The 24,599-nt window shown below is 45.5% G+C and overlaps 1 protein-coding gene across 1 annotated transcript in view; it reads right to left on the bottom strand.

Moving 5' to 3' along the window:
• Nucleotides 1-24,599, bottom strand: part of AFF2 (ALF transcription elongation factor 2) — a 454,379-nt gene that overhangs the window by 99,706 nt on the left and 330,074 nt on the right. The window contains exon 8 of the mRNA XM_053891974.1: nucleotides 4,123-4,144. Coding sequence (XP_053747949.1) covers nucleotides 4,123-4,144 — 22 coding nt within the window. The remainder of the gene's footprint in view (nucleotides 1-4,122; nucleotides 4,145-24,599) is intronic.

Below are 24,599 nucleotides of genomic sequence, written 5' to 3'. Positions count from 1 at the left end.
TTGCAATGAGGATAAAATATTGGAGCTACAATCTGACAGCTGCAATTCTGTCAAAGGTGCAGAGGGAACCAAGATTCTTTCAGCTAATTAGATATTTGAGCTCTTATATTTATGTCACACTCCGCACACATCTTCCCGCTCTACCTTCCCCTAAATCAAGGGTAAAAAAAGGACTATTTCAGCATCTCCAGAGATGACTGGAGTCTATATATTTTTACTACTGAAAGTGTAATAAATGTACTGATCAATCACTGTGGAGTGGAACGTGACATTGGATCTCTACAGGAAAAGATGCTCCGAGTCGCCCATGAAAGAACAGGGGCATGGTAACAGCCCCTGGCTCTAGAGGCTGCTGTCGCAGCCTGCTGGGGCTCTCTGGATGACAGAGGCAAAAGGCCCAGTGAACTTCTGCTGCCTTGCAGTGCCCTCTGCACTGTGGCAGCTCTGTGGCCACAAAATAGCTGGGCGAGAAATGGCTAGTCATTAACCTTTTGATATATGACCGATCTCTTCCCGTAAAATTTGATCCAAGAGATGTAAGCCCATGATGTGGATGAGAAATCTTTCTCTCCTAAGGCAAGGTACCTGAAAGATACGAACTTTGATGATGAACTAGCACTTTCAAAATTGTTTATCGAGCACACAGAGCCTCTTGTTCCTACAGTGCCATCCGCTCTACCCCCAAACTTGAGCCACAGCAGGAAGAGTGACTGATTATCTTAAAATGCCAGTTACATAGCCTTCGAAGAGCAATCGGTGTTAATATTTTTATGTATTGAATGCAACTATAGACCTCGTTCCCAGCCTTCAAATGGGGGCAGTCCCAGCCTCCTGGGACTGATTACCATTTTCTTGCTTCCAGACTAGGAATCAGGCTCAGCTCCCAGGCTACAATTTCCTTCTTCAACTCTGTGAATCCTATTTTTTCTCTATAGCTCAGCCAGATCCCACCTCCTCTGCAAAAGCTTTCAAGAAAGAACCCCCGTCTCAGAAAGGACACCTTTTCCTTCTGCCCCGCCCCCGGCTCCAGCTGGATCAGTGCCCTGCTTTCCGCTGAGTATCCCCTTCTTCCCATGTGGGCTGCTGCTGCAACTTACTCACTTCTGTCTTCCCAGAAATGATAGTCCACCACCCTCATTTTGCATAGAAGGAAAGAAAGGTTCAGAGAAGCCCAGGGCTCTGCTCAAGGTCACACAGCTAGTTGTGCGAGAGCCAGTCCTAAAACTCCCATCTCTTAATTTCTACCTGTGTGATTTTTCCAGAAGGGACGTTGAAAGGCAAAAGGCAACTTCTAATGTGATAAATGAGGGAATACATTATTTGAGAACTTAGGTTCAGATGTTAGAAAGAGATTCGGGTCAGAGTGGGTAGCCAATAACTCTTCAAAGAAAACACGGCCCCCCTACTCTCATGCTCAGCCACATAAGATCAGGACATGTTCAGTGAGGTCTGAAAACCAAAGACCAGTATAAAGAATGATTGCTAGGAAGGATAGCTGTTAGAGTTGGTTTCAGATAAACTAAACTTGTGAGATTTATGACTGTCCTTCATGAGACTAATGGATGTTTTCAAGATCTTAGAGAAGACAAAATGTATCTTCACATTTCTTGCAATTGCAGGCTTAGGACTCCAAACAAATAATTCTTTATAACACATTGTGGCAAACGAAAACGGTATCATTCTCATAAGCTATAGAAGTCAAATATTTTAATACTTATGGTGGTCATAAAGGGCTTCATTTTCTGTGTGTGTGTGTGTGTGTGTGTGTGTGTGTCTTAATATAGGTGGGCAATGTCTACATGTTAATTTACACTGAAGTGTTGAGCAAAATAAATGATCAACAATTACTTCCATTCAGAAGACCCATTTATGTGTCAGGGAAAGTGCCAAGTATTTGACCAGAAGCTTGTAATTTGGACCCTATGAAGGAGGGGCTATTATTAGCCCCATTTTCCATTGGAACAGTGAGGCTTCGAGAGGTACAGAACTTGTTTGTGATTATGCAAGCTAGGAAATCATGGAGGCAAACATGGAACTCAGACCATCTCCAGCCAGAACTTGAGAATATCTAATGTTTTCCTAGAGGGTGTAATTTACAAAGGATGGTATATTAAATAAATCAACAGCAACAACAACAACAACAACAACAACAAAACCCCACAAAACATACTGACATGGAGTCAAGATAATTTGGATTCAAGTGCTGGCTAATCATAAACTCTGATATCTTGGGAAAGGCATTTTCTGTCTCTGTACCTCATCTGTGTCCCGCATCTGTTAAATGGGATAATAATTAAACTCTTTCACAGGGTGGAGGTGGGGGTGAGCATCATATGAGCAAAAGCATGTGAAATGCTTTAGGAAGGCAGAAAATTAATGCAGGGTATCATTACTTTGGAAATATTGCATCATAGTTAGAAATAATGTACACCATTAACACCATTAACAAGTAATCACAAGCAGAGCCTTTCTGAGACCTTGTTCTCATCTTCATTTGCTGAACAACCTGAAGGTAAACATCTCACAGAGTCTCAAAGCTTAATCCAGAAACGGGTTTATGGGTCTTCTTCAGGGAGAACTAGCACATCCAGAGTCAGATTTCAGTCTTGAACTCAGCAGTTATCTTATTCTCCAACCAACTCTATGTGATTCTAACATGGAAATGAATGGCCTTCCGATGTACAATTCCGGAAACAGGCAACCAAACTCCATAGCGGTTGACATTAAACACCCCGCCCCCCATGCAACAAGCTCGGTATGGATTTGGTTGTTAATAAAGGACAATTGGATGCATATATTCAAGTCCTGGTAAACACAAGTCAAGGAAGCAACTAGGAAGGCTCCTTCACTGACCTATTAAGCTTTATTCTTGAATATACATGTACTGGTTTGCATTTCCATCCATAACTAATACCGAACACTACTCTAGGGAACGAGGAGGATTATGAAAGATTTTGGATTTAATTATTATAGCAGCACCGTTCACACCCAGTGCAGTTAAGGTAGTCTCAGAAGAAAAATGCTAAGTTCTTTTCAGGAGGTCACAACTGCATAGACAAATTCATCACACACTGGGTATCCTACAGTGTGAAAAAATCTCCCGTGTAGGTAATCTTAAAAAATAATTGTTCTTCCCCTTTCAATTAGATGAAAACAGAACAAAGGAGGCCTCCTCAGTGACTCCAGATGTTTGTTCAGGATCCAGTAGTTTGCAGCGCCTTTCTTTGTGTGAAAACTCTCTGGTTTTTATTTTTACCATGACATATCAATTCTGTATTATCAAGAAATAAAATAGTCCTGGGGTGAGTGGGTGGCTCAGTCAGCTAAGCATCTGACTTGGGCTCAGGTCATGATCTCATGGTTCATGGGTTTGAGTCCCACATTGGGCTGTGTGCTGACAGCTCAGAGCCTGGAGCCTGCTTCGGATTCTGGGTCTCCCTCTCTCTCTCTCTCTGCCCCTTCCCCGCTCGCATTCTCTCTCTCTCTCTCTCTCTCTCTCTCTCTCTCTCTCTCTCTCTCAAAAATAAATAGTGGAATGCTTAGGTGATTTTGAAGAGGAAAAAATAGAAGGCTTGGAACAGGATTACAGAAGGCTCTATATAAATGAAGCCTTTCCTTGAGGCAGCATTGGCTTACAAGCAAGAGCTTGAGAGACAGACTTGAGTTCAAGTACAGAATTTTCTAATGGGGTTTCTTGAACTCATTAATGAAACTCTTCAAATCTTGCATTTTCTCACATGTTTAAACGAGCAACAAAAATATCTACTTTGGAGAGTTGGGGAAGGATTAGAAAATAAACTTCCTACAAATTGCCTAGGAGTCAATATACGCTGCTATTGTTATTACCTGAGAAACGGTACTTTACAGATTGGAACAAGAAAACAAAGAGCTCCAGTGGTGACCCAAAGACAAGCAGAGGTGTCAAATAGCATGGTTCAGAGCTCTTGAAGGAGTTTGCAAAGCTTCAGTGCTTGGGTTTACTCTTCAAGAATGTTCGAAAGCCATCATGGCTGTCTGGGGTTTCCTGGGATCCTCCCAGAGCGCTTAAGATCCCCTGGAGATTTGAAAGCCCTGAGGAAACACACAGTTCCAACGGGAAGTTAAAAACGAAGTAAGAGTGGCCTTGATATCCTGCTCCTTATATCTGTACTCACCTTGAGCGCCTCGTCGTTGGGCATGCCACTCTCACAAGGAACTTCCAATATGCATTTGGCTCTAACCTTTGTATAAAAGGCTGGGCTTTGGGGACACCTGGGTGACTCAGTCGGTTAAGCATCGGATTCTGGATTTTGGCTCAGGTCATGATCTCACGGTTGGTGGGATCGAGCCCCGCATCGCGCTCCATGCTGGTGATGCAGCATGGAGCCTGCTTGGAATTCTTTCTTTCCCTCTCTCTCTCTCTGCCTCTCTCTCTGTCTCTCTTTCTCTCTCTCTCTCACTTTCTCTCTCATAATAAATAAATAAATAAATAAACTTAAAAAAAAAAAAAGACTGGGGCTTCAGAGGCTGTTTAGTTGATCCAGAATCCTTGCTCAGAAGCAACCTTCACAATCCTGAATGTGTAGGCTGCAAGCCTACGTTGTGCCTTTTTCTGAATTACAAAATGGTACCTCTCTGAGCAGACAGCTTGTCAGGCATACCACTTGATACTGGCTGGAGTCCAGCTTCCAAGCATCCGTGGAAATAGCTGCCATGCTGGTGACTAACGGTCAGATAGACCCTGGCTCTTACAGTTGGAAGTGCCTGTGAGGGTTATCTATTTCACCTTGCCGTCCAATGGAGATATCTACAACATCCCTACCACATGGCCATAAGCCATTGTCTGCTGGGCAGCAGGCAATGCCCTTCTAGTATTCAGGAGCTTTAGTTGTTAGAACGTTCTGCCCCTTAGGAATTGCCCTCTGCTCTCTGGTAGCTTCCATCTGGTAGCCTGAGTGTCCCCCTCTGTAGTCCACACTGGGAGCCTGCACTTGGAATGGTGTTGGAGATAGAGCCAGTGCTGCTGTCCACACTGTGCGGTGGCAGACGTGGGGATGAAGGTGGGGAGTGTGGACACTGCTTCGCTCAGGTTTTAAGCTCTAAACAAAAATTAGGAGCCATCGTACTGTGGGCCCTTTTCTAGAATAGTAACTTAGCCCTATTGACTCCTTAAAGGGCACTTTCTCTTCATAAAGTAGGCTGGGAGGAATGAAACATGACTGGTTTAGAATTACTCAGGGAATTATATATTTTCCTACCTAGTGCTCTGGACCCTCTGCAGCACTGAATCATTTGCTGGTAAGCAAGGCAGGCAATGAGGAAGAGGCAGTGATATTTTTCAAAGTGCTCATTCTGTTTCCCTGAGGTAAGGGTGTTCAGACTTCTTTCTTGGGAGAAGCTGCATTTAATTTTCTCAAGGCTTTAACTTAAAAGTCTGATTCCATGACCACCCTGCTGTGAATCCTGGAAAAGCCCAGTCTGAGGGCCAATGCAGACCTATTGGGTGGGGCCCATTAGCCCTGTGCCCACGGCCTGGGTCTAAACTCGATCATGCACCCTGCCACGCAGATCAGAGAAGGGGGTTCATAGAATGAGCACCCGGTAAAGTGCTCCTTCAGGAAGGATACAGTTGGCAGGGGTTGGCAAACTGAGGCCCTCCGTCCAAATCAGCCCTCCCTCCGTTCCTAAACTGCCCCATGAGTTAAGAATGGTGTTCACGTGTTTAAATAGTTGAGAAAAATAAAATCAAAAGAAGAATGATATTTCATGACATATGAAAATTACATGGCATTCAAATTTCATTATCCATAAATAAAGTCATACTGGAACCCAGCCATGCCCGTTCATCTTCATATTGGCTATGCTCTTGTGCTATCGTGGCTGGGTTTGGTAGTTGTGATGGAGAACATATGGCCCCCCCAAACCCAGAATATTTACTATCTGAGCATTTACATACAAAAGTTTGCTGACCCTCTGCTTTAAGCCAATGGTTTTCAAACTCTCTTAAATTCAAGAAACCTTTCCCCTGCCCAGTGCGAAAACAGCTCATCTGCTCAAGTCTTATTTTGGGGGGTAATTTTGGCTCCAAGGAGATTGCATAGAATTTAATTAGATGAATTTAAGTTACTTAACCTCTCTGAACCTCGGTTTACTTCTCTGTGCAATGGGAATAAAATAATATGTAACTCGAAGATCAGGAAATGCCAAACAGTCTGTGTGGGCAGAGCGCTGAGTACATAAAAGGCAATGGCAGGAAAAAAGAAAAGAACAGATCTCCTTTCTCTAGATGCACAGGTGGTATGTATGGATTTATATGTATATTGCATACATCAGCCAAAGCTAATAGTGTGCGCCTTGATATATATGACTATTGACTTGGATCAAACTGCCACCTCTCCAACCTTGGACTTCCTTAGAATTGATCACATAAATTCAGCGCAATACCGATTTTCTGCTCCATGGTCATTATTTTGAATTTGATTTTCATTTTCTTGGTATATTTCTCTGGGTTATATAATTTCTCCCGATGCGGGAAACCAATGTTATCATGCAAATGACAAACTGCCTAATAGAAATCTGATGGCTTTCAATAATGTTGCACACACCATAACACTATGGTATCATTTTTCAGGGGTGTGGGTGTAAAAACATCGAAGGCTGGATTTCCCCAGAGAAGACCAGAACCCGGTGGACCCACCTGGACCTGAAAACAAATGCTGAGATAATTCCAAAGGAGAAAAGAGAATCTTTTGTCTTAAAAAATATCCCAAGCAGGGATCTTGACATTTGACATTATTTTTACACCCACGCCCCTGAAAAATGATACCATTTGAGTCATCCTGGGCAAGAGAGAGCTATCCAAGTGGATTAATAGGTGTTCACCCAAGACCATTCATTGGGCATATAGTCTAGCGTATAGCCTAGATCTTCAAACTGTTTGGCCCCCCATTCGCCCTCAGACTGGGCTTTTCCAAGGTTCCCAGCAGGATGGTCATGGAATCAGACTTTTAAGTTAAAGCCTTGAGAAAATATTTGTGGGGGAAACAGGTTGCGGAGTTGGGCTCTGCTAATTTGAACTCCAGCTCTAAAACTTACCAAGTGTGGGCTTGGGTGAGTTGTTATAGCTTCAGTGTTCTAATCTGTTAAGATGGGGCCAGTAATAGTCCCTATTTCAGAGGGTTAGTATGAGGATGAAATGAGATCATGTACGTAAAATGGTTGGTAAGCAGTCAATCAATACAGTTACTATCGTTGTTACTTGCTATGACTGTGCTTGAAACACACTCATAGGGAAGCACCTAGGAGTATGATGTGGGCCCTTCCCCCAATAAGCTGGCCCTTTTTCGCAACGACAAAGACTCCATCGGCAAACGATGACAATGTTATAATTCAATGCTAGAGGCGCGTAAGGAGGGAGGAATGTCTACATCTCCACTGAGAGGCTGGTGAAGGCTACGCAGAGCGGTGGCCTTCCAGCAATGCCCTGAAGGCAGAATGAACTTCCTGGGGAGTCCCAGAGGAGAGAGAAGCCTAAGGAGAACAGACAGAGGTGCCCAAAGACTTGAAGTTTCGAGAAGAGTGGGACAATTGGTTTGGCTCAAATATACTATGTGTAGATATGTGTTACTGAAAAGGGAGGAGCCTAAGGAGGTAGGTTGGGAGGGAGACTGGGCCACGCCTTTTTCTAAAAACGGGGAGATGGGAAACCAAAGTTTCCAAGTGGGGGTGGGCGGCGTGGAGGGAGAACGGAAGGTCGGAAGTAGAGACCTCTGAGAGGAAAGACTATATATAAACTGACTTAGAAGGAGGTGTCAGGAAAACCGGTTAGATCACCACTGGCGTGGCCCAGGTGGCAGAGGGTGGCAGCCCGGGCCAGGGCAGAGACAGTGAGGATGGAGAAGAGAAGGAACTGGATTGTAGAGACGTGTCAGAATCAACTGAATTGGGACACTGGTGACCGTGACATCCACAGACTTCTCAGCCACTCTGCGAGGCATGGAGTTTATATCACAAATTCTACCAAAGCCCAAAGCACGCACACACACACACACACACACACACACACACCCTCCACTAGGCTGCCTGTCTGTATTGACGGACGTCCTTCCATTCTCCCCGGGCTCTGATGTTGCACTCAGGCCTCGGCTCCTGGGCAGGGGCATCTCTAGGCCTCAACTTTTCTTTCTGGGGACACACCTGGTGAGCCCTGCTCATAACTGAGGAGGAAATGCCAACTTCTCACCACGAAGCCTTTCAATTGGGGTTGTCCCTTTCAGCCTTCCATCAGCTTCTGAGAGCAACCACAGCTGATCAGAGAGAAAAAATAACCCCTGCGGTTACCTCCAAAGTACCCCCCACTTACAGAGGATACTTCATTACTTATCTCTCTACATCAGCTCCTAATTGTTAAAGGATTAAGTAAAGAACTCCTTCATCGAGCTGGTCCATTAATCTCTATCTATGGAAACTCTTCAAAACAACTGAAATATTAAGTCGCTGTTAAGTGCACTACAAATCGTGCCTGCTGACAGCCACTGTGCCTCACATGAAACTCTGTGGGGGCAAGGACCAATTCTTACATCTGAGACACTGCGAATTCTCGGCTGCTGGGAACACACTTTAGCTTAGAGGGCTTTAAACTCTTCCTCCAACCCATTTTGTGAGAAAGGCTGTCCAAAAGGGCCGCTTACCTGAACTGACACAGCAGATAGGATTTGCTTTACGCTGATACATAAAGAAGTCACACGTTCCTTCGGATTGTTTAAGCAAAATGGTCACATCTGACCATTCTGGCCCAGCTAAAATGTCGACAGGTGATGCCGCTCCATTCTTTATGAAAATCCCACCTGATTTCTAGGCTCGGCTCTTTCTGTTGCATCAGAAGGAACCCCCTCCCCTCCCCCCACACACTTTTGCTTAGGGTAGAAGGAGGAATGGTCTCATAGCCCGCGTGGACAGGGTTTCAGCCTTATAAAGTGCTAGAGCTGGAAAAGCTTTCTTGAACACATGGAGCTCAGGGCCCTGTGAGCATGCCATCAGGCGAGCTCGGGTACCACCTGCCACGCACACACACACACACACACACACACACACACACGCACACACACACGTGCACGCGTGCCAGGGCAAGGCCAAGGTTAAGGCCTGAGTGATTCAACTGGTGAAGCTACAGCGACTCACTTTTAGATTCAGACAGTTTAGTACTTACATAACGAAAGAAAGGAGGACTTGCCAAAGGTGCCAGCGCCCCCCGCTCCTCGTCCCACACACCAGAAAAGACGACAGCAAAACAAAAGGTGCCCTGTGACTGCAGAGCAAGTTGTGGGGTATTGTGTTACCAAGGAGCCCATTTCTGGTCTCAGTGAAGGGGTTTTATAGGCTGCGGGGCGTGGGACAGAATGTTCCATATCTCATCAGAACCTGGGAGGTGATGGGAAATGGTCTCATGACAGCCTCCCAGAAGACACAGGGGGGCGAGCAGCAGATGGCCTTGAAGTACATCATAAGATCTTCCTGTCCTCTCCTGTTCTGGGAGGATCACTAGGTGTTCTGCCAAGACTCAGATTAGCTGTGGTTCAAGCCTCAGCCTACATGGCCTGTTTGGATACCTGCAGGGTGTCCGTGGTGCCGGGCAGGGTTATTCCCCCAGGCTACCAGAAATCTCTGCTTTCCAGGTCCCGGTGCCACGCCGGACAACTCATTTACCGATGTTCAGTGTCGAATGTGCTGCTCACATGTAAGTGCTAACGAAGGCTGGGGGTGTCACTACCATAAGCATAACAACACCTAATGGACTTGTTCTCTGCCACAAGTGATGAATGTGAGCTAAGTTAGCCATAGCTCGAGTCCAGCGAAACACATCTGCAAGAACTAGCCAATGTTCAGAGTCCTGGGAGACCAGGAACTTTCCTCTTTGCAAAGCCAGTTGACCTGTGTGTGACTCGAGGGCACAGTGAACAGCTCGGAGTAGGGATTGAGCCTCCTCTGCAGACAGAGAGGCCCAGGTTCAAACCCTCACTCCCTGTAGTGGTGTCACCTTGGACCAAATTCCTTGAACTTTCCCGTGCCTGGGTGAATGAGGGATCATAATAGCACCACCTGATCGGATTCTGTAATTACGAAGTGAAATAACCCAACTTCAAGTCCCTGGCACACAGTGACCACCCAATCGTCATCACCTCCTGTGATTACTGGCTCAAGACAGTTCAGCCTAGACGATCCTACATATATCAGATGTCAGTTTATTTGAAAACAAGAAAGACTGGAGAAATGTATCCTTGCGTTAAAGCCAAAAGGAAAAGAACAGTACCTTCGCCACCTACAGCTTTTGCACACCAAAAGTGGAACAAGTTTTTCAGTACAGAATCTTTATCATTATATCAACATTTTCAAATCTGGAAAATTCAAATCTACATAAAATGCAGCTGGACTACACATCGATCATAAAATATGAATCTAGCAGATTCCAGGAGTGCATGAACAGCTTGGTATTGAGAAATCCATTAGTATGCTGCATCATGTTATCAACAAATAAAATGATACAGACCATATGATCATCTTAATAGATGCCAAAAATACACTTGATGAAATTTCATACCCATTCCGGATCCAGACCCTTTAAAGACTAGGTAGAGAAGGGGTACGTCCTTTCTGGATAAGGAACACGTAACGGGAAACTGTCAATCTAAAGGTATGTTTTAGGTAGGTAGGAAGGTTAGATCCATTTTTAAATATATTTTAAAATAAACATGGAATCACAGATGACTATGCTTCAAGTGTTTCTAAAACTCTGTATCAATGTCGATTCACTGGGTAGACAGAAGGAACACAAACAGACTAATATCATCCAATGACACCATTTGTTCTGATAATTACTCCAATTTCAACAGTTTTGAGGCATCACATATGGTTACCACAAGAGATTCTTTCCATGTAGGTAAAGACAAAATTAGCAAGTGACATGCAAAACCTCAGTTTCCACTTCTGCATTTCAGAAAGTATTAATCTTTTAAAAATGCATCACCAATTTATTGACCTTCACGTCTGCCTGCAAGCCTTACAAATGCAGAGACGCTGGGTAACATGATTGAAAATTTGATCCTACTGTTCGAACAAAATGAGAATTGTTTTAGAAGGGGCTCCGCAATGTCTGGGCATATATTTTCCCTAAGTAACATGCATTTCCCCCAGGAATTCAACATTTATGTTGATGCACTTGGCTGCAGAGCCAATCCTGCACTGGCTCTAATACAGAGGAATTTTCTGAACATTTTGAGTAATGGGACTGAAATAATTTAACGGCTCCTTCTGTGCATGTTAAATGAGTTGCGTGATATATTTAGCTTTTGCAGAAAACTTGTTTACACTATAAATTACAGCACATGGCACAATCACATTGATGCGGAAAGCCAGCCATGTTGAGTCATTTTGGCCATCTCTCTCCAAACTTTAACTCGGCGCAAATGAATTCATGGTGGCTCACCAACACATTGCGGGTGTTTCCTAAGCCCGTGACCCTGCTGAATACATGTAAGGCCATCACCTTAGCACTGCCCTTGACTTGAAAAGAAGAGCTGGATTTCTGAGAGAGGAGGATTCTCAGAATAGGGAGGGCTCGCTGCTGACCAGTGATGGCACACGGATCTCGGTAGTTATGTACCACCATTCCTCGATGAACCAGAAGGGATTGGCTTTCTAATTCTGAAACACAGAAACAACCCAGGTGCCTAAAGATTCATGGCTCTGGAAAATCCAATCTCCTAAGAGGTGACACGATCTAAAGGCAAGAGCAAAGACTTGGAAGTTGGATGGACTGGGCTCTTGCATTCACTAGCTGTGCCAATCTAGGTCAACTGGTTGACCTCTCCGGGCCTCCGTTTTCTATCTCTAGAAGGAGGCTGCTGATACCTACTTTGCTTGGTTTTGGGAAAGAGTAACTTAAATACCATGCAAAAAGAGTGTGAGGGTGAGCGCTTAACAAATGCTACTCCTTCTATTATTATTGATATTAAGATGAATCGGACAGGAGTTCTTGGAACAACACATTCAGAAGCAGCATTACAAGAATCACTGCAGAGGAAATCACCCGTCTCTGATCAAAGAAAGTGGTTTAAGAACACCAGGGAGCCATCAGAGCAGGTTTTACATACGGTGGGTCAACATCATAGAAAACTGGAAAGAATTCTTTCATGACTTGGCTTTAGGTAAGAAAGTGCCAATCCTGGATACCTGTCCCAACACTAGGCTATTTCTATCAAGTTATTCATAGACTCACATTGGTGATAGGTGGGCAACTAGCTGTCTCGATGGAGAGAGAAACAGAGAGAGCTATAAAAATAGATATATGGAGAGTGGCAGATCCCAATACTGGCCAGTAATTATAATCTCATTTCTAGAACTATAAAATATATTCAGAACACAAATGTAATCACTCCCCCCAAACTGGTCCAGTCATTCCAGGAATAACATGTTAGCCCAATCAAAGCACTTTGAACCTTTCATGTAACACCTGTCAGATGTATAATTATGACTTGAGGGCTCACACTCTGCCCCGTCTCACAATGAATCAAAGTCAGCCAATACTCACTCAGGTAAGCCTAACGTATGCCAGACATTCATTCCCTTGGTGATGTGCACCAATGGATCACTTCACTGACTCTTTCCAAGAAATCTGGGAGGTTGTACTTGTATATTTTCTGTTTTTAGGCAAGGAAACTCAGGCTCGGAAACGTTAAGAAGAGTGTCCCTAGGGTAGGGGAGAGAGATATCTTTGCAAGTCATATACCTGATGAGTCTAGTATCCGTAACATATGAAGAAGCCTGGAAACCCAGCAGTACAATGATAGGATGTGGTCAATCTGTACTGGAATATTATTCAGCCATGAAAAGGAGTGAAATACTGGTCCATGCTACAGCCTGGACAGGCACCGAAATCCTGATGCTAGGGGGAAAGCAGCCAGATACAAAAGGCCACGTATTAAATGATTCCATATAGATGAAATGTCTCAAAAAGGCAAATCCCATAGGGACACAGAGGAGATTACCAGTCGCCAGGGGCTGGGGTGAGGAGGAATGGGGAATGACTGCTAATGGCACGGGGATTCTTAGGGGTGATGCAAATGTTCTGGAACTCGAGAGAGAAGTGACTCTAAAAACCACGGAACTGTGCACTTCCAAAGGGTGAATTTTATGGTATCTGAATCGCAATAAAGCTGTTATTTAAAAAAGGCACACAGCTGGCCAAGTGGGAGTGCGCTGGGATGATGACACACACCTGCCTGATGGCAAAACCCGTGTCCCCGAGCACTCGAAGTCCTGCCCTGTGAGAGAGATCGGCAGAAGGTCTCACGTGCATTCCTCCTCACATCTACGGAGAAAGATGCCGACAGAAAAAGAGCTATTTCCGCCCCCCACAATCCTCCTCGCCCTCCATTGTTCCTACATTTAACACCGCAATTGATACAGCCAGCAGAAGCCGCACCGAGGGAAAAGGGTTTTGTCTTTTCCAGGAGCGACAAAGCACTGCATTAAAGAGACAGCCGTCCGGAGGGGGGCGAGACCAAGCCAAGAACCCTTCGGCAGAGATGCTCTACCCCTCCTTGACTTCAGAATTTCCAAACCCGAGGCTAGGCAAGAGAGGCATTCGTCCATGCAGAGGCTCCTGTCTCCCCCCACCCCCGGCCCAAGCCCCGGAAAACCCCCAGGCAGGCGCATGTTTAATGTGGGCTGACAACCGGGCTGAGTTGATGTAAGTGGACGTCAGGACCTATGGAAGGAGGCGCACGGTTTAGGGGTTAAAGGGCGGACAGGCTGGGACGAGTTTGTGGGGTTGGCCCTGGGCCGATCCTTTTAGGAAGCGATTCGTGAAGCACAGGGAACGCGGGACCGAATCTCCTCCCCGGCTCCAGATCAGGAGAAGGAGCCCCTCCTTGCTGGTCCGATGGCAGCGGCAGGCCGCCCAGAGGTGCAGCAGGTCCCCCTCTGTTGAGCCGGAGCCAGGCCTGGCGCTCGGTAGCCAATCGATTTTCCAGCCCCTGCCCCCTGGGACCAGGTAGCCGGCTCCTTTCAGGGCCCAAGGCCGGGGGGCCGCTCCTACGGTAATGCCAATGTTCGATCACAGATGCAATTTAGACTGGGGTCCCCCCGAGCACAGAGAGCAGTTCCCTTTGACCGTCCTCCGGTTGTCCACGCCTACCCTTCAGTCTGAGATGTGACACCGTGAAGAACGCCCACGCTCGGGCTCCAGTCACCTGACACATGGACATGACACACACCTGGCCTGCCCACCTTCCGCCCCCCGCCCCCGGACCCTACCCAGGGAGACACCCGAGAAGATGCCCCGTCCCCAGGGCCCGCCACACTAACTGGGGGCCAGGTTCAAGCGTGGAATATCTGGCTGCCCTCTTGGATTCCAGCCCAAGGAGTAACAGGGGTTGTCCCCTCTCCTGCTTCTTGCCTTTTGTTATTTTTAATCACCCACCTATCAGGGCCAAATTGCCTTGTAACTGTCGGCTGCCTGGCTCTGACAGAGATAGCTGCTATTGTTAATGGGCGCCTTCGCTTCAGCCCATTGAACTTGCCTCAGTTTGACAGCTTCACAATAGCCACCTTCCCTCAGGAAAAACAAAAAACAAAAAAACAAGAACCTGCGATCGAGTGAAGACGGAATGTGGGACAACAGCCTGGTCTGTCTCTTGGTCTCCAGCGGGTTCTTTTGGCATAAAGTCCCACCGCAAAGCCCCAGAACGAACTACCACGGGAGAACAGGCCGGTCAGAAGCTGGGCTCGGTTAAGGACGTCGGGAAAACCCACGGCAGACCTGCTTACACAGAATGTGGGGGCTGCTTCCTACAAACAGTCTGTCTCCACAGGAAAAAGAAAATCTGTTGGGTTTTTTTTTCCCCCTATTACTTTATCAATTGCCCAAGTGGTGGTTGAGCAGGCTTTTCTTAACTTGGTAATTGCAGTAACACTGTTATCTGGAAATCACTGCTTGCAGATGTCTCCTGAGTCAGCTCCCTACGTCCATGTCATTCTGAGAGGGCCGAGAAGGGAGCTCCCAAGGGGGAAGATTTCATGCCCTCCAATTCCACTGTCTGCGATGGGACGGATGAACTGAGCGGTGGATCGCTACGGCCACCTGAGGGACCACGTTCAACAAAGGTCTCCAGAACGGCTGCCATTCAGAAAAGGCAAATTCAGGAACCAGGCTCCTTGGGGGTCGAACTCCAATTCATAGGAGGTCCTAAACTCCCATTGCCTCAGAATGTGACCTTATTTGGAGAGCGGGTCTTTGCAGAGGTAACCAAATTCGAGTGAGATAAACAGGGTGGGCCCTAATCCAACACGACTGGTGTCTTCACAAAAAGGGGGAATGTTGACACAGAGACACATAGAGGAAAGACCGCACAAAGATGCGGGAAGAGAGACGCCCTCTGTCACAGTCCTCGGAAGGAACCAATCCCACCAACACCTTGACCTGGGACTTCAGGTCTCCAGAACTGGGAGACAATACATTTCTGTTGTCCTAAGCCTTCCCAGTTTGTGGGGCCTTGTTACGGCAGCCCCAAGAAGCTAACGCAGGGCTTCACCCCACTTTCCCAGAGCTCCCAAGTGTGCTGTCTTTTTATGGACTCGCCTCACCATCTAATGACCCAGGGAAAGACACATCTAGGGGTAGGACAGAAACCTGTTCGCTAATAGAAAATGTCATCTAAGGTGACGACAGAGAGGGTCCCGGGAACCGATTTGCTGAAGTGAGAAATAACCAAGCCTCTTTTTAAATTTTTATTTTAGAGAGAGAGCATGCCAGTGGGGGAGGGGGGCAAGAGAGAGACAGAGGGAGGGAGGGGGAGAGGGAGAGGGAGGGGGAGAGAGAGAGAGAGAGAGAGAGAGAGAGAGAGAGAGAGAGTCGGAGAGAGAGAATGTGAAGCAGGCTCCACGCTGAGCATGGACTTTGACACGTGGCTCCCTCCCACGACCCTGGGATCATGGCCTGAGCTGAAATCAACAGCTCAACCGACTGCGCCACCCAGGTGCCCCAGAATAACTGAGCCGCTTGAGTTAAAATATCTCCAAAGCCAAACTCCACCAAACCCCACGTCAGTCTTCACCCTATTTAAGCCATTGCTTATTTTTAAGAGAGATTATTGTTATTTTGTTTTGGTAAACCTCATTGATTTCACTTCTATTCCTGCTAGTGGTACAGCTGAATTTTGCTTCCAGTTATTTCTGACAATGCCATCTGAAGTCAGATTCGAACTCTTTAAATATGTGATATTTTAGAACAAAAACATCGCTGTGCCACGATTTTTGTCCACTTAGAGAGCTTAAAATGTCACCCTTTTGGCACATACTAGACAGAAGACCTCAAAGCAAAACTTGAGTCACATAGCATGAGGGGTCAAATCCCAGAGAGTATGACATAAAGGAAAAGGCCAGAATGCAAGATAAATGCTGGTGCTGGAGGCATGGCCAGTAATGGGGCTTATGTCTCCTAACGTAAGGAGGTTACGAGAAAGGGGGTACAGACATGATTTTCCTCCCCTGTCCACCTGCCTGCAAATGGCTCCCTTCCCTTTGATCTGTTTGCTTTTCCACTCTTTCTGGGTGACATCATCCACTCCCCTGATCCCCACATCTACATCTTCAGTCTAGAATGTTCTCATGAGCTCTAGACTCATAAATCCAGCTCTCCACTGGACAGTGTACCACCACATCCCCCAAATGCCGCAAGCCTAAGAAAACAAAATTGAACTCAGCATCTTTAGCTTGCCCCTCCTTCTGGTTTGTTTCATTTAAGTATCCATCAATCCATTCATTTTATGGTCTATCATCTATCTATCTATCTATCTATCTATCTATCTATTATTGTAGTAAAACATGTTGGGGCACCTGGGTGGCTCAGTCAGTTAAGCGTCCAACTTCAGCTCAGGTCATGATCTCACAGTTCGTGGGTTCGAGCCCCGCGTTGGACTCTGTGCCGACAGCTCGGAGCCCGGAGCCTGCTTCGGATTCTGTGTCTCCCTCTCTCTCTGCCCCTACCCCCGCTGGCATTGTCTCTCTCTCTCTCAAAACTAAACACTTAAAAAAACATGCATAAGATCTACCATTTTAAAGTGGGTCTAGCCCATGCTTTTTCATACGCTCATAATGTTGTGCAGCAATCACCTATTCCTAGTTCCAGGGCATGTTCGTTGCTCCACAAAGAAACCCTGTACTAGTTAGCCATCACTCCCTAGTCCCTTACTCTCCTTCAGCCACAGGCAACCTCCAATCTGCTTTCTGCCTCTATGGATTTGCCTACTCTGGGCATTGCATACAAAAGGGATAGTACAACAAAGCAAGACAGCTTTGGATTCTCTTAAGATTTCTCCCCTAGCATTCCTATCATCTCGCCAGTCATTCACTTCTCTTGATGCGACCACAGACCGTCCTTGCCAGTCTGCCCTCTCACCTTGTTTCGAGCCCTCAGCATCTCTCATCTGGGCCACGGAGATCTTTCTGAAGCACCACTCTGGCCACACGGTTCTCTTTATGAAGCTCCTTCAAGGGCGGCAGAGGCCGCAGTCTCGGAAAATCATGGCTGGGCTGCAGGGATCTGTAGAGCAGTGTGGCCGCGAGGGGACAAGGAAGGGCCTGGGGCATCTGAGGAGGCTGCTTCGAGGGGTGGCCGGCACCGTGGGGTATCAGGGCAGCACGTGGAACCTGAGAGCGTGACACCTCGCCAGGTGCTCTCAGTGAGAAAGCGGGAACAGGGAGCTGAGGGCATGTACGTGTGCACTCAGGGACAAGAAACCTCGAGGGGACGCAGGGCTAGTGAAAGCCAAGAGGCATGCGGGCCCTTCGTGCTAGAATGTGGCTGGGAAATCAGAGGAGCTTCGCCCTTCGGATGGGGGCATTTCTAGCGCACGCGCAGTGACTTCTCGCTGGGATGCTCCGGTGCTCTGAAAGGCCTCACCCATGTTTGTGGGCAATCCTGAGACAGGACTTGGTGGCACTGCCGCAGGAAGCATGCCACATGACGCCCCCGGAAGGATGGGCAGGTAGGAGAGAGCAGAGCTCGTTTGCAGAACAATTCCCAGGTTTCTAGAGCATATCAACAACTAAGAACCCAAATTCACGTGGGTGTCGCCTTTTTGTACTTCAAATGAGACTGTTCACACCAAAGACAACGCTTTTCGCATTCCGGCACCACCTATTAAAGGCTATTTAGGGATAAATAAAATCTCGCTCTTCGGAAAGCTGCCGGGTAACCAGAAGGCCCCTCCTTGGGAGCGAGCTACCTGGCTCTCCCAGCCCCGGGCCCTGGCTTGGAGGGCCTCGCCACGTCCCTGTCACCCAGAGGGCGGCCCCTGGCAGAAACAGAGCCACCTTGCTCTTGGATAGGAAGCCCCTATCCAACGACTGACTGATAAGAGACAAAAGGACTCCCTGTGAGATCGGGCTCAAGCCGGGCTCCAGTCCAGACCACCAGCTTGCTTGGCCGTCTCTCCCTGCCCCGTCCCATTCTCTTCACTTCCTTGGAAGGTTTCTCTTCTTTAAAGTGCATTCTCGGGAAATACCCAGATCGGGCTCCGCTTCTAAGCCACCTGAATGTGGCCGCCCCGGCCCCATGTATGATTTCTCACACCTGTGAGTCTTACTCTTGGGTCCGTTTTGTTGGGGAGATCTAATCCGTTAGTCTCCCTGGGAGAAAATAAGGGCTTAATCTAGATTCGCCACCCTCTCTAGCTCTTCAGAAATGTACACCATCATGCTACAGCATAAGAGAATCTGTCGTGTTACTAAAAATGGCTTTAATCCATTCTTTGAGTTCCTTATTAGCACTAAATTGAATAAATGCAAAAATAACTACTTTTGCATAATTCCCAAGCTTGCAATTATGAAGTGAGGAGCATTTGCAGAAACTTAAAGCCTATTTCCACATAGCTTTGCTTAAGATTTATCAGAATGCAGCCACAGGCTCCTTCATCACACGCTCACTTTCCACCCTCCCTCGTTCTGGCAACTCTCGAGCCCTCTCACAAGGCGGGTGGCTCTTCCCATTTTACAGATGGCAGGGACTAGAAGCAGCGCAGGGGAACCATGTACCGCACGGCACGTTGTGGGGATCCGTGCTGGTACAAAACACACATCGCTATGCTCCACGAGAGTTTGAACATCTAGAATGTGCCGTGATTGTTTTTTTCATCCTTTGATACAGCTTCTTGTTCTTCCTTTTTCTTCTTCTTTGTTTCTTTTCTTTTTGCTTCTGCTTCTTTAAGCAGGGACAAACACACCAACAAAAAAAGTGCCTGTCACTCTACCGTATTGATTGTTTCCTACTAATTACACTTTATTTAATTAAAAATAAAAGCCAATGTATATCCTCGGCAAAGAATCTCACTAAGTTGACAGCTTAGAAACGTGAAGCCTCTCTTTGTTTGGGGACACAAATAATCCTTGAAGGCTAAGAGCAGGAGTTTACCTACATTGCCCTCCCCTTGTCCTGGAAAGAACAGCTCTGGGAGCCGGCGGCGGGGGGAGGGTGCCATAGAAATAACCTTGTCAATCCCTCCCTGCCAACAAGGGTGCTAATTAGTGCCAATTAAGAGCCTCGTTTTTTGTCTGTGGAACATCTGTCCATAGGCATTGAACTCAAACCCCCAACTCATTTTTTTCAAGGCCAGGAATATCAGACGGCAATTCATGTTCGGTCCCTGCTAATGCAGCTTGATTTTAAACTCATAAGTTCTGAATCCTGTTCTTAGTAGGAGGATCAGCCATTCCATTCCGGCATACCCCAAGCGTCATTCACATTTACCTGATTTTGACAAAGATATGCCTTCGGGAAGTCTAAGATGCAGACTGGTCCCGATGAGAAGCAGCAAAGAGAAAAACCATGGGAGAGACCCATGCTCTGTCTCATTTGTTTTAAAGTAACGTATTGTTACCTAGATAAATGGTCTTTGTGGTGTCTTCTTTCTTTCTTTCTTTCTTTCTTTCTTTCTTTCTTTCTTTCTTTCTTTCTTTCTTTCTTCCTTTCTTTCAAATCCTGGTGGGGTAAAGGCCAGTGTAAAATAGCTTCTTTTTAATTGAACCTATTCTGTGTACACAGTGTGTCCATAAAAGCGCCTCCATCATTAGCGTTTGGTGATGCAAATGAAGGTGGCCCCGCTGTTTCTTTCTCCTTTTATAGAGTGCCCTTTCCATCAATGTTTGGGACGGGACAAGACCCTTGCGACTTGCAGCTTGTTTTATTCTGTGTGGCCACGAGAGGACTTCCATTGCATTCCAGGGTAGCTCAATAATGAATGACATGGCATCACAGACAGTACCTAGGCTATTTCTTCCTACTGCAAAGTGCGTGCTACATTTTCTGAATTCACTGCAGACTGGGAAAGCAGCGCATTTCATCTGGCAAAGATTCCTTTCATTCGGGTGTTTCTCTGGATTCCATTAGGAAGCCTTTGTCCTTTCACTTCAAAGTAAACAAACACATTCATTGATCTTTAGAGAACTATCAAATTTTACTACAAGACGCATTATTGCTATATCATTTTCTTCAGTTCCCTAATAATGTTATTTCACGTTATTCCATTTGTGACCCGCCCGGTGCAGTGAAATGTCAGGAGTCTTCCCACAGTGAGGTAGAGCCTCACGAGAAGTAGAAAAATAAATTTATTTAAAACAAGATGGAGTTCTGGCTGCTAACACATTATAAATGGTTCCATTTGAAACGTCTGAACTGGGCACACTTAAAATACGAGGGCATATTTCATTAACATTTATGCAATTTTTCAGGCGACTTTTCCCAATGTTTCACTCATCATCAGATGAGAGAGAGCTTGTCAGGAAAAATTACAGTTAATGGTAGTTAATGGTGGCCAAATTCAATGGACTTGTTTCTATTTTGTTTCTCTCTTGCTGGAAATAATGAAAGTATTACATGAACAACCCTTACATTGCTTGCAAAAAAAAAAAAAATGCATCCAGTTCCAAAGGTAGGTAACACAAAGCTTCATCTGATTTATAAAACCATCTATGTAAACCTACTTTTATGTTTTATTTGATTCTAGCCATTAGCCCGAGCTAAGGAAGTAACTCTAAAATGTATCTCGCGGCAGCAATTTGCCGTACTATGCCAAATTAATCTGCATGAGTCTATACCTGTTTCTAGGACACTGGAATGCATGTTTGTGAAAAAGGAAAACATTCAGACTATTGTTTCTGTGGAATCCGGGGGAAAGTCAAACCACCGGGCTTCATCACGAATTGCAACAGTCTCTTCCCCAGACACAACGCTCGCCGTCTGTATTAACCACACCATCGACAAGACTCCTGACTCTCGATTGCTAAATCAGCAGTTGCAGAGGCAGAGAAGCCTTCCCAAACCCTTTCTGGCTGATTTGAAGTCACTGAGTTGGATCCCCAACCAGTTGAAGTTGGACATCCTTTTGAAAAACTGCGTAAGTCACCCATCTGAAGCCAATCCACTCTGAGCTTTCAAGGTAGGCCAACTGGCAGAGTCAACTTCAATCAGTAGTCTGCCTGCTTCTCTTTGAGTTAAATATCTCTCATTGGACATGCACCAAATGATGAAGACGTGCTCAGAGGGCACTGGACCTTAACAAAGGACACACAGTGCAGCATCAGCGAATCTCTAAGCCCTTGTTCCATACTTTTCGATTTGTTGCTCTCTTGGCTTTCATCAGAACTCAGCTGCAGTGAGAGAAATGCGAAACAAGGATCCTTCCACCCCAAGGCCAGGTCCACCTGGGGCCGATTTGCTGGCCGAACTTCATCTGACGGCAAACATTAGAGCCTTCTGACTTCTAAGAGCTTCGTTTCTACTTCTCTTTGTAGATGAAAATAGACATTCTTTCTCACATTGCCACCTGGGTTTCCAGGATCATTCCCACCCCACCCCCTTTCTCCCCGTGGACAAAAAAACCCAACCAAACAGAAACAAACAAACAAACAAAAAGCTACAAGGACAGCAAGAGTAGGCTCAACTCACAGTAAGAAGCATCCCTTTAGTAGGATGACTTTACAACTTCCAAGATAAGCTGGGTTTCTGGATCCACTCTACGTGCTTCCTCAAAGAATAACCATGAAGGTAAACTGGAGGGATACTGGTGTGCCTTTAAAAAATGCCCTCCACGAAAGTGACTTGCTACACAGCCTGGATGATGTTGCAGTCTGAGATCTCCAACCTCAGCGAATAAGGCAATCAATCGACCGGATTTTGCAAACACGAAATCTCAGCCACTTCCAAGTCCAGGTGACCAAGATAATGCAAAGAAGAACCTGATGTTCATCCCAGAAATAAACATTTCAGTATTTGAGTTCCTCTATCTTATAAGATAGCTGTTATGATATATTCCAAATACTATCGCTGAACGATCCCCGTCTCTACAAATTTTAGGAGACGCATGTTACTGATACTGAGTAGACGCCAGGACTAAATACAAGTAACAATATGTAATTGGTGAAAGCGGCCAGTCAGAACTCCTCTCTGCTGCCCATCAATACTATCAACACCTCAGATCATGTGAATGAGGTAAGACACGATGAAAATTCTAAATGGCCTGTACGTTATAGCCATTGTTGTAAAACATGTTCAAAACTAACGTTTCAGTCAGTGAAGTCATTCAAATGATAATTAAATGGCGTACTGTGTGCCCGGAAACCTCTTTGTTTTAAGCGTGTAGATCAGAAGACCAAAAATTCCAGTGTATGAGTTTATAACAGCTGAACTGCAGAGTGAATGCTCCTCGTAATAGGAGATACGTAATCAAGAAAGTGCTGAAATAAAAGACACGTTCTTGGCTTCTTTGAAACTATGATTTGGCTGTTTAGGAGGGATTACATCAGCTCTGGATTACTGGTACTGATAGAGCCAAGTAATACACAGAAAACCAGTGCAAAATGGGAGATTCTTCCCTTTAGTCTCTGGATGGTGTGTGATGGAACTTCCCTCCCAAAATGAAGGAGAAAAACTATCTTCTTAATTGTGTTCTTTTCCCCCCTCAATCTAACGTCACGCAAGTTCGCATTCCAAAAACACATTCCCGCACACAGTTTGAAGGGGACAATCCACATGCTTAGATTTGAGAGTTGACTTCATTACCGCATTTTCAATAATGCCAGCATTCAGAATGGTCTCAAAAGTCACCAGGATAATAGGACTATTATCTCTCTCGGCAATATCTAATAAAAAGCTCTTAAGCACATCCAGTCCCTGGTTTTATAAAACATGGCAGCAAATTATCTGCCAAGAATGTTCGGTGATTCTTTCTCTATTCAGCCAGCTTTTCTCCTCACAGTGAGGGAAGATGATCGGGGGATTGGAGTCAACCACTCAGGAGACAAACTTAAAATTGCAGGTGGTCCGGGGAAAAAAAATAAGAAATAAAAACAGACAAAACGCTCCTCCAGAGGGAAAGAAAGTAGGAAGAAATCTTCCTAGTGAGAGTTGGTGAGGTTTCAGAACACCTTCTATGTTACCGATGCAAAAATCAAGCCTCCGTGATTTTTGAATGCAAATTGTAATTTCACTAAGCTGCCTAAAAGGGACATTACACGGGGAACGTACTTTCTGATCTGGCGGGGCCACCAGAGGAAAGGCGAAGAGAGAATGGCAAGATAAACAAATACGGAGCATCTCCACTCCAGGTGGCTAATGAAGAAGAGTCTCCCTCTTGGGGGACGGCTCCGTCATGACTAAGTTATCTACATGTGCATGGCCCAAGTTGGTCCACACAACGCTGGTAGGTATCCTGGGGAAAAAAAATTCTATGGCCAAGTCAGTTTGGGAAACACTTCATATTCTATACCCCTCCTGTAGAAACACAGTGAACATTAGCATATTAAAGGCTCAAAGGATTTCTACAATGAAAAGACTTGTTAGTTTTTTTTTTTTAACCCACTGGTGCCCAAATAAATCTGATCATAAAAGACTTTTTTTTTTTTTTCCTGAGTAGCAATTACCATTCCACAGTGATATTTTATGGTAAAGAACTGAGTGAAGGTGAAGCTAGATATTTTATCTATGTAAAATAATTTTGCCCTGCACATCCACATAATTGACAGAAAAGTGAGGTTACTTTCTTTCCCTCTGAATTGATTTGCCTTAAATATCCACACCATTTGCATGGGCATAAGTTTAAGGCCATACAGCCAGAACTCCCAAAGAAAGTTGTTTGACACTAATAAGGAATTATTGTAAACAGCCCAGTAAAAGCCTGATTTTCAATTAGAAGATGAGGCTCAATATACTAAAATCCTTGAAATAACCACCCAGTGCCACATTCATGACATTCTGGCCAACCTGCCTGGTGCTCACCCCGAGTGCGGTAATGGACCGTTTTGTTTTACAGTTGAGAAGCTCAATGTATTCTTGTAAATTATCTGAGACAATTACATTTGAAAAAAAAAAGTCTGAAACCAGTGCTCTACAAATAAAAGACCTGGGATTAACCCTGTAGAGTCGGTTCTGAAAAACCTTTGGCAAAGCTGTTCAAGCTCAATTCCATATGGAAGTTCAAAACTGTGTTTGGCCAAGTTATTTATTGGATGAGGGTTTTAAATGCTTGCATTTATTTCAGGGGCTGTTTCTTTTCTTTTTCTTTAATATT

Source organism: Panthera pardus, unplaced genomic scaffold (genome assembly GCF_024362965.1).
Source record: "Panthera pardus isolate Hobbes unplaced genomic scaffold, ASM2436296v1 HiC_scaffold_27, whole genome shotgun sequence".
In the NCBI taxonomy this organism is placed as follows: domain Eukaryota; kingdom Metazoa; phylum Chordata; class Mammalia; order Carnivora; family Felidae; genus Panthera; species Panthera pardus.
Note: the sequence above shows the minus strand (reverse complement) of the source record. Positions and strands in the feature narration are given on the sequence as shown.